General features: G+C 39.9%; 1 protein-coding gene across 1 annotated transcript in view; it reads right to left on the bottom strand.

Moving 5' to 3' along the window:
• Window positions 1-10696, bottom strand: part of LOC103143425 (B-cell scaffold protein with ankyrin repeats) — a 20491-nt gene that overhangs the window by 2541 nt on the left and 7254 nt on the right. Inside the window, exons 7-10 of the mRNA XM_016675214.1 lie at window positions 8539-8738; window positions 3759-3813; window positions 1571-1753; window positions 77-139 (exon numbers count right to left, since the gene is read on the bottom strand). Of these exons, the coding sequence (XP_016530700.1) occupies window positions 77-139; window positions 1571-1753; window positions 3759-3813; window positions 8539-8738 (501 nt within the window). The remainder of the gene's footprint in view (window positions 1-76; window positions 140-1570; window positions 1754-3758; window positions 3814-8538; window positions 8739-10696) is intronic.

Below are 10696 nucleotides of genomic sequence, written 5' to 3'. Positions count from 1 at the left end.
TCAAATAAAAACACAAAAAACACTCAATTTCTTTCCATGTTAATTTCAGAGCCCTGCTGGACAACCCATCACTCACCCTGCTTAGATGTAAGTGAATACACATCAGTGTCTCCCCTGGGTATTTTCTTCTTTTTAAAAACTGTAGAAAAAGAACAAGAACCTGGTTTAAAACAAACAAAACACCACAGATCCTGTTTCTACTGTAATTAGGCTTTTCATCCACAAGATGGAGCCAGAAGCTACATTTAAAAACAAAGTCTAAGGACAGAAAAAACAATACATCAACTTAAGTCTGCTAACATATTTGCATCTGGTCTGTATAAGCAGGCATATATACAGACTATTACACTCCTGGGTTGAATTATGCACCAATTAAATTATACTTTTGGTTAACAGAATGAAAGAATACACTGTTCAGCTGTCAAAAACAATGAATCTGCAGCTGTGTGACCGATGTTGGATTGTGGTTCCACATCCACACCCTGGAAGATGATCTGACATCATTGCAGCGTACAAAGAAGGGCTACTTTTACAGGAAAAGGCATGAAAAAGGGGCCTTTTTATAAAAAAAGGGGTTAACTTAGATGTCTAATTTTCCATGTTAGACTTCAAATATCAACAGAAGGAAAGTCTACTTCATTCGTGCATCTAGTAACTGGCTCCTTGCCTAATCCGGGCCCAGGCCTCGTCTCTCGTTTCCCATCTCTCGACTGAATCCTCTTGTGGTTTAAAGCTGCCCTGTCTCAATAGATGGAAACCTCTCCTTTTCTCTTGTACGCTCTGGGGACAGGCGAGGACGGTGGAAAACATGTGCAATGACTTATTCTGGCTGACTTGGCCTTGGCCCGTTCAAGATTGGTTGCAGATGGTGGTAGCCCCAGTCTTTCTCTCTCTCTCTCTCTCTCTCTCTCTCTTTCACTCTGTATTACCGAGAGGATGGTTTGGAGACAGAGAATCCTTCCAAACACTCAATTTCTTGTTTTGCTTTGTAAGCTCCATTGGGAACAGAAGTGGCTCAGCAAATGCATGCAAGCTCAATACAAAGAAAATAAGCCGTATGAACGAGAGAGTTTGTCCACTGAGCAGTTACGATCCTTACTTATGGGTTCTGCATGCGGGTGAAGGTGAAGAACAGGTGTAATGTTGTGTTGTGGGAATAAAAATTGATTTTTGAGCATGTGTTTGGATCTGCAAAACAAGTAGGGGCTGATTTAATGATTTATAAACCTTAATAATACCAGTCACTTCTCAATCTTTCGACTTCATAAAATATTCACGCAGCTGAAATTGAACAGTTGGGGAACATGCGGGCTCTTGACGCAGGCGAACGTGTCTTTGTGTAGCCTCGCTCCTGTTTGTTTTGCAACAGGGAGCGACCATGCTCATGTGGTTTATGGAATCAAAACAAACCGCGTCGTACAAAAGGCTCTTCACCGTGTTCGGCAGCACTCCAATGACAATGGCGGTGCACATTTTAGGCACTTCCTCCCCTCCTGCATCAAACACTCCTTCACAAAAGAATCTCTTAATGCATCTATAAGCAGATAAATCAGGCAACAAAAGGTGTTACCTTGTGCAATGTATGGGGTCTTGCCCTCTTTCAGCTGCATGCACTCAGGCCTCGGTGTGGGTGCTGGCGGACGGTTGGTAAGGTCTAAGGTCTTTTCAGATTTGAAGTTGGAATTCGATTCGTCGTTCACCCCGAGTGGCGTGTAGAGATCCTCGTCCTCCCCCTCACATTGTCTCTGTTTGCCTACGACCATGATGAAGAGAGTCTAATGCACACAATGTTTTTGCTGCATGTATTTTGCTTGTGCTACTGTTAATTCACACCTGAGCAATTGGTGTGAAATCTCTGTGCATGGCCAATGAGGAAAGACGTCATAAATGACCTTAGAGATGAACCATTGATGCCCATCAATCTTAGGCTGTATTTACACTGCAGCCTGAAGTGACCCAATTCCGATTTTCTTTGACATAATACGACCTGTATCTGATCTTTTCATGACAGTCTGAACAACACAGGTTGGATTACTTTCGAATGCGACCCAGGCTGCTTGGATATCCGATACGTATCCGATTCAAATGCGACCTAATGTCCAGGTCGCATTCATCTGAACTGAACATCACTGATACTCAACAAACGTCACTATTCTGCGTCCCTATACATGCAAGCAGGAAGAAAAACAACAACCATGGTGGACAATAATGAGGATTAAGTTGTTAACATACTGACTGAAGTCAGACAACAACTTCAAATGTGCAAGCTACGCTCCACCATTAGCCTCCATGTTTACTTCCGCAAACACTGAGCACTACTTCTTTTTATGGCGGTTGACAAAACACTGAGAACTCTGATGTTATTGCGCCCTCTACTGCACATGCGAGACACTTTCAGGTCGTTTGCAGTTCACACTAGAGAACACATACAGGTCGCATATATTTGGAAGTGTGAACGGCCACAGCAAAAAAATCTGATTTGACAAAAAAACGTAATTGGGTCACTTCAGGCTGCAGTGTGAACGCAGCCTTAGATAGATTGGAAATGATGTCTCAAATCAGAAATTATTATTTACAAGGCAGAGGACAGTCTTTCTAGGAGTGGACAATCACCAAACAGGTCAATCTGCAAATCTATGTCGGATTATTTAAGCCTCTGTTTGCATGTTGGCATGAAAACCACTGAACAAGTCTGGCTGGTTTTGGAAAGCAACGAGGGGACGGACGGCCTCTGTCCAGATGAAACTAATACAGCAGTAACAATTGATCTGAATGAACTTTTTGACAGCTAAGACAGAAGTAGAGATGTTTGGAGAAATAATAATAATAATAAAAAAGTCTGAAACGCTTTACTCCTCCTGTACAACATGGAGGGGTGGTGGAAATGGTTTGGTCCTGATTTGCACTCATAAATCAAGACTGGGTGCTTCACAGTAAATGAGTCAACTGTTGATTCATCTTCAGTATTCTTAAGTCAGACTAAGGCCATCTGTATAAGCTGAGGATCAACCCAAACTGGGACACCAAGTAGACAAACAACAAATTAAGAGTCCTAAGAGTCCTAAACAAAACAGTTAAAGTTGACTCCCGCCTATTAAAGGTTCAGGATTCGTAGGTTCACCTATTCACAGATTTTACTGTGTAACACAACTCCAAATTATTCTAGACTATTTTTGTAGAGCATATGTAGATTTCTTTTAAAGAAAATACAGTTTGGGACATTAAAACACCTAGCTGCAATGCTACTTGATACACTGATGGCAGTCAAACTAGGAATAGCGTTTATTTTCTTTTCCAATGATTATCTGTTTACTGAAAAGCAATTTCCCCTTAGAGATCAATAAAGTACTATTCTTCACTAAAAGCAGAGATAAGGGAGACTGTAGATGTTGGCGTCTAAGATGCTAAGATGATTTCCACTGTGCCAATTAATGCATATCAAAGTATATTTGTTGTTTGAACTATTAAAATAGGCAGATATGAGCGACTTTAGAGGGAATCTCAAATATTCACAGATCCTAGCTGTTTGTGGGCGTCTGTGGTACCGAACCCCTGTGATCACCAGGAGTTATGACTCCTGGCAGTATCAGCTGCTAAATCATGGGTGTGCTTGGTTTTTCAAAGTCAGCTTTTCCATTTTGGTTTCTTTCATTTTTAATAAATAACTGTCACATGTCTTGTGTGGTTTCATACTCTTGAGATTAGTTTTTTTTTTAAATGTTAAAACCTAGTGCAGACCACTTGCAGTCCTCACTTACTTGCGTTGCACATCATTTCATACACACTGTTGTCGTCGCCCGAGCCAAGCATCTTCTGCAACAACAAAAAAAAATATCAGGAAATAAACTTTATGCCTCTTGTAAGTCGCAAAAGAAACGGTTCAAGTGGGGCTTTGTGTTCATTTGAATTCACACAAAGCTGCTGTTCATCTCATGTCTTTGCCGTAAGGCTATTTTCAGTGTGTTCACAAATATTACACTGTGGGCTCATAAGTTTTAGAAGAAACGTCCATTTACCGCAGCATCTCACGAAGCCATAAAAGTAGAGAGGACTGTCCATAAAGTCGGCTGTGCATCCGCACGGTGATGAAATATTCAGTGTTGTCATAACCGTTGTGACATTAATAATTAAGGGTTCTCACTTCCTTGCAGGACTTGTAATTTCAGGGCTGTAACATGATGTTCAGGAGGTGTACTGTAACGCTGCCCCCTGGCTCACAGAAAGCATGTTTTTTTGTTGTTTTTTTTTCTGTCTCACTTTGACAACAGAGCTGCTCCAGAGTCAGCCTATTTGCTAATTGCATGCTGAGAGACAGACAAGGCTATGATCAGGGTAATTATGAAATCAGACAATCTTCCCCTTTTAGTTCAAACATATCATTTAGGAAACAACTTGAGGACTGTGGGCTGATTCAGACTGCATCCAGAATTAGAACAAGATTCTTATGGGTAATAATTTGCTGCTTTTTCTTTCTGGCTTCTGTGGACATGAAGCTGTGAAGAGTTGCATCACTGACAGCGAAACACACCCTGATCACTTCCTTTACAATCTTTTTTTCAAGTTCAGCAAAAAGAAAGAAAAAAATAGCCTATTTTAGCAGTCAAGGTCCTTCGCTAATTTATACATTCCCTCTTCAATAACAAATGGCTGTAGAGATCTGCAAAATGTATGAGACATAGCTCACTTGGATCAAAATATCACCATCCAGCACGCTGAGATCTGTCTGCAGTTTCCAAGCAACACAGCCAATCATGACTCAATTACGACACCGAGCTGTTCCTAGAACTGCAAATGAGCTATTGGCTACCATGAATGCATTAATTGACAGTTGAGATTCTTTGCAGACCCAACAGGTTGAAGGAGCAGGAGGGGGGAAGGAGGAGGGATAGAGCGGCTTATTTACCAACTGCCCCGACGCAGAATTTTAATGGCCCGCCTCAGAACAGCGTGGCATTTTCAAAAGAACAAGAGACATATTTATTTACTAATCACAAATGCTAAATCATTTTACAGATGTCTGAGATCTATGGAGCCTTGGGCATTCCATTCAAATCTAGTTTGACTGCTGCAATGCGAGCAGACAGAGCTGAGGCATGGATTTCTGTTGCAACGGACAGGAAATCTAACATTTTGGAGCAATGAAGGAAAGATGGAAAACCTGGTCTGTTTGAAAGCGAGCTGGTTTAGACTATTCGTGGTGACCTGCTATTGTTTGTGTGCTTTTTTTTTTAATGTACAGTAGTGTAGCTCTGGAAAAATGAAGAGCCCACTGCACTGAACCACATTGAAAAGCTCGTAGTGATTCCATCAAATATTGATTCCTGAACTCTTCCTGAATTAAAACATTAGGATTGTTGTTTCTAAATGAATATAAACTTGTTTTCTTTGCTTTGTTTGAGGTCTAAAAGCACTGCGTCTTTTTCGTTATTTTGACCATTTCTTATTTTCTGCAAATAAATACTAAATTTTTGCTTGAAATTTCAGAGATGTTGTCAGCAGTTCATAAAATAAAATCACAATGTTCACTTTACTCAAACATATACCTATAAAGAGTATAAATACAGAAACTGGTCATTTCAGTAAGTTAGACCCATTGACATCAGACTTTAGATGAACTTGCTTTAAAAAAAAAGTTGGAAAACCATAAGGATTTCATTATTTCCAGAGAAACAACTGCTAACAATACAGATCACTTTTGGCAATTCAGTTCCATATTTACGTGTTTAGCTGCCAGAGCTGGGACATAAATCCAGGAGAACGATCTCGTTAAAACGAGACACTTTCCTGTTATGACAAGATAATAAAAAAACTTGGTATGATGAGAAACTTTCTTATTTTCACCATCATTATTACAAGATGCAATACTAGTCATGACAAGATTTTTATCTCAATGAAACCAAAATATATTCTTGTTTAAATAAGTAATGTCATGTCCAAAGGAAACCAAATGAGAAGATGGAGCTCCTTGTTTAAGAAGTTGTAATATGTCAGCAGAAAGTTTTTTTAATTTGTTTAAAATATGACACAAACTCATTTTCACTCTAATGACAATTAGGATAATTATACTGCAAGAAGAAGTTTTATTTATATAGCACTTTTTCTGCAACAAGGCAGTTCAAAGTGCTAGGATCAATACAAGTTGCTGCTAGCAATGCAAGCTAACGTAAAAAAAAAATAAGATAATGTAGTGCAAAAAAGGAGGCTTAATTTGGTGCTGATCAGTGGAAAATACATTGATTATTTGCTCATTTTAATATATGGCAGCCATATTGAATGAGGAATTTAGGGTAAATCTGAAGACCTCTGACATCAATAGTATTTCTATTTCATTTTTGATTTTATTCTGAGTAAACCCCCTTAGTGTTAGATTTCACATTGGACTCAAATTGTAAAACTTTGCCACCAAGTACATAAGCAAACCGGCGTTAACTGAGTTGCCATGACGATCAAATGGATACAGATTAGATTCAATGGCATGCATGGCACAAGCTTTCAAGTCAGAAGCTGATTTAATCAACCTAATTCCTCTTTCTTTAATGCTCCAAAGATAAATGAATCATCCAGCCTGTTACGGTGTAATCTGAGGGAAGGAAACAGTTTCCTCAAACAGGGTGAGCGTAATGGCACCGTCATTCAAATAATAAACAAATCTTTGGAGTTCGCCTGGCTGAACAGTGCTGCAAATGACACTGCAAAACGCATTATGCAAAGCAAAGTCAGTGGACTCGACAAATCCCAGAGGAAGGAGTGGGACTACGGCACCTCATTCGGCTTCCCCGGATTTGGATAGGATTATTCATTGCACAAAGGCTGCGTACTGCACATAAACGGCTGCTTGTTCTCTCTGAGAAACATACAGTTGGAAACTAATTTGTATTTATTGAAAGCGCACAGTAAAAGACTCCAACCCTGATTAAACGGCATTCATACATTTATGACATAACAGGCATTTATGCCTGTAATTCGCCAAGCATGATCTCGCAATACAAGGACACAACACATTATGAGTAGCAGTACTGCATTCTCTGTGTTTATATTTGAGTTCTGTTCTCCCTGAATAAATAATTCAACTCCCCCCTGCCGCCCCCCCGCCGGAGCAGTTCACAGCTAATTAACTAAGAAGTGTGAAGCCATAGTCAGCTAGTGGATGTGACGCTGGGCCTGTGAGTGATTCAGCCTGTGAACGAGGCAGGGGACTGATCCATCTTGGATTTATTGACAGAGCAATGCCCCGCTAGCGCACAAATCACTGACGCATCAAGGGCTGATTAATTGGAGGTTGGGGGAGACGTAGCAGATTGGTTAATGAAAGTGCAGAAAGCTCAGCTAGCGGCCAGGACTCTGAGAATTTTTTTTCCAGGATACACAAGCGTGGACTTTGTGCACAATTTGGGCCGCTGAGATGAATTTTAATCACCCTAATAGAAGATGCACGTTTGTGCATGTTGAGTCTGTTGTGCTACAGCTATAGGCTTGTTCGGGTCCCCGCGGAGAGACCTGTGTTTGACTCCAATGCTCCCCTGGCAGCTCGTTCTAGGCTTACAGCAAGCTCTCTGCAGCAGCAGTCTGATCAAATCACGCTCAGTCTGCAGTCACTCTCAATTAGCTGTGCTGCTGAGACGATAAGTACATCTCAACAGCTGTTAGGGTGTCTAAATTTCCCTTGAGGACAAATTCTCCATATGTTGACTTGAGACATGAGAGAAAGTCAAAAATTGTTGCTGGTAAGGATGAATAAAGTGTGCGGTAAGAACAGAGTTTTTGATGTTTAACGAGTTAATGTGGCACGCTGTTATAGTTGCAGGCTGAAAAAGGATTTTGGCAGCTGCATTTAAAGGATTGTTTAAGTGTTGGACAGCTAGCGCCCGTTGGAAGTACCGTCCTCACCTCAAGGTGTGAAGACAATCAATGGAGAGCAAGGCAGCACCTGGTACTCTGTTGTCCTCGTTATTGATATATTGATCTTTAGCTGTGAAAGTTTAGAAAAGTTTCTGTTGCTTGGTTCCGCTTCTATCATAAAATCTACCAGTTAAAGCTGAGTTATGTAACTTTAATAAGAAATATTTTTTACACATTTGTTGAAACTTGTACTGTTATGATGACAGCATGGTATGAGGCAGACAATCCTTTGCTTTTCCCCAGTGTTAATTAGAAACAACCAATCAGAGCCGGGAGGAGGGTCTTAGTACTGTCAATCACCCTGAATATGGCGCTGCCCGCTCCTTTCTTGTTCTCTGCTACGCTACAGCTAGCAGAGCTGATTATAAATTCCACTGACAATGGCTTAGCAGTTTTCCTGTAATGGTTAAGTTGTTTCTCTGCGTACATGAGGTTGATTGACGGCACTAAGACCCTCCTTCTGGCTCTGATTGGTTGTTTTTGAGCGGGAGCAGTGAATTTCTTCAGACGACAACACCTCAGGGAAAAGGTGGAGGAGATGGATCTTTTCACAGATCATCTGTCTCGTACCACACTGTCACAACAAGTCAATTCCAGATTCAACAACAGGAGACAGGAACCAAGTTTGGAAGGAGTTACCAGCTTCTGCTTCAGAATGACGTGAAGTTCTTTATGGCCGTGGCTTTTGGCGATGTCTGCAGGAGTCTGTCCATGTCGATTAGCCGTGCGCAGAGCTCGTTCAGCGCCCGGACACTGCAGGAGCAGACCCGAGACGCTCCTGAATCCATACCGAGCGGCAAAGTGGAGGAGTGAGGGCACGTCTCCATGGTGGACCTCTGCTGTGAGCGTTTAAACAGATGTGAAAGCCCGTTCAAATCAGTGAAGGAAAGCCACAAAATGAGCATCTGCTCCTCATCCTATTCTACTTTTAGCTTGTCTTTTTTAGCTGTAATGTCTGTTTGGAGGGAACATGACGGTGATGTAAAGCAATGTGGTCAATCTGACAAATCCAGGAGAGTCAAAGAAAGACGGCTTGGAGGCACTTTATTGACCTGTTTGTCATGGCAACATCTCCCTCTGCCCTTTCTAATGGAGTAAAAGATCAATCCCACAAGCTGATGAAGCCATCAGTCTACCACATAATGAGCTGAGAAATAGTGGAAAGTCTTTTTTTCTCCTCCATTATGCTGGATAATGTTGATCATGCTAGAAGAATGTGTTCCCACTGTGTGTTGCATGTTTATTTTGTCAGTTTAAATTGGTTTGTGATGTTTTGTTGTTTAGTTCTATAATTTCCTAAATAACACCTTATTTTTTCACATTAAAGTATAAATCCTCTGTTTTGGAGGATTTATACTCCAAAACATAAAAATTAGAAGATGCCAAACAATCCAGACGATGCCAAATGTTCTCAAATAGATCTCAAAGTGGACTCTCAATGCTAAAGACTTGAGTCATTATCAAACTTCTTTTAAGGTTTTCTTCCCAGGAGACAGACTTTCTCATAACACCGGACAACAGCCAAAACATTGTCTGGGGTTTTTCAACTGTTTTAGGATAATGTTGATGTGCTGAATCCAAAAATCACATTGGTTTTGCTCAATCAGGTCAATTTTCTGAACTATGGACGCAACCTGAGCATCAAAATGCATCACTTGTTCTTACATATGGATCGGTTTCCTCAGATTCTGAGATCAGTGATGAGCAGGAGAATTTTGCACAATGAAGACAAAATGTTCAATTTACATATCCTTACCATTATCGGTGTTTATTATTCAATTTACAGAAATCCCACTTTGTAACATTTAAATAAAACACTCTGTTAGAAAACTTTTTTCCCCCCTAAAACTGTTTTTGGATGAGATGAGAAATATTAACAGAAATGAACTGATGATGTCACTAAAACGTAATCAATTTAGTCAGAAGGCTGGATTTCTCTCAATCAAATTATAATAAAAACCTGCCATGATTGAGAAAAATTTATGTCATTTTTTGATTCAGTGATGCAAAATAGTCCTAATAAAAAAAACAAAAAAAAACATAACTTCCAGAAATGTTCTTTTTGTAACCCAGTGTAATCTTTTAGCCTGTATTGCTAACTCGGCCCAGTGCAGGAGTGGGAGACAGAACTGCAGCCAAATGTTTTCCACCTGATGCATGAATCTGCAGGTGAGCTGGAGAGCTCCTTCGATGACATCCTAAGTGCACAAAGTTGCATTAAAAGAAGGTGCTTCCTTGGAGTAGTTTGACTTTATAAGCATCACTGCGTCCAACAAACTCAGTGTTTAAATTTTTTTCTTCCATTTGCACTTTTATTTGCATAGTTTTACTTGTTTGAAATAACATTTCTGCTGGTATTTGCACATCTCAGTTGCTTCCAGGGTTTTAGTTTCACATCTTGCAAATAGTCTTTTTTTTTTCATGCACAAACACACACACACCTCTGTAAATTTTTTTTAAGTATCTGACTGAATTGCAAATCCCTTGGATCAGAATACACTGTTTTTCCATAACTTCCCAGGATTTTATGTAGTAATTTTATCTTTAATCTACAGCAGTATTTCAAAAACCTGAATATTATTAAAGGGCCAGTTGTGCCAGAATCTATTGATAAAGTAATTTAACTGTTAAAATATCAATAAACAGCTGTTTGTTTCAGCATTCAATGAGTGTTTGTTAAAATAAAATATTAAACATCTTTTCACACTGATCAGTCCATCCAGGATTTTGAGATTGCTTTTGTTTGTTTTTTTTTGTTTGCAATCAAAACCATAGAATTTGTGGTGCTAATTTAGAA

The sequence above is a fragment of the Poecilia formosa genome, unplaced genomic scaffold (assembly GCF_000485575.1).
Source record: "Poecilia formosa unplaced genomic scaffold, Poecilia_formosa-5.1.2 Scaffold111, whole genome shotgun sequence".
NCBI lineage: Eukaryota > Metazoa > Chordata > Actinopteri > Cyprinodontiformes > Poeciliidae > Poecilia > Poecilia formosa.
Note: the sequence above shows the minus strand (reverse complement) of the source record. Positions and strands in the feature narration are given on the sequence as shown.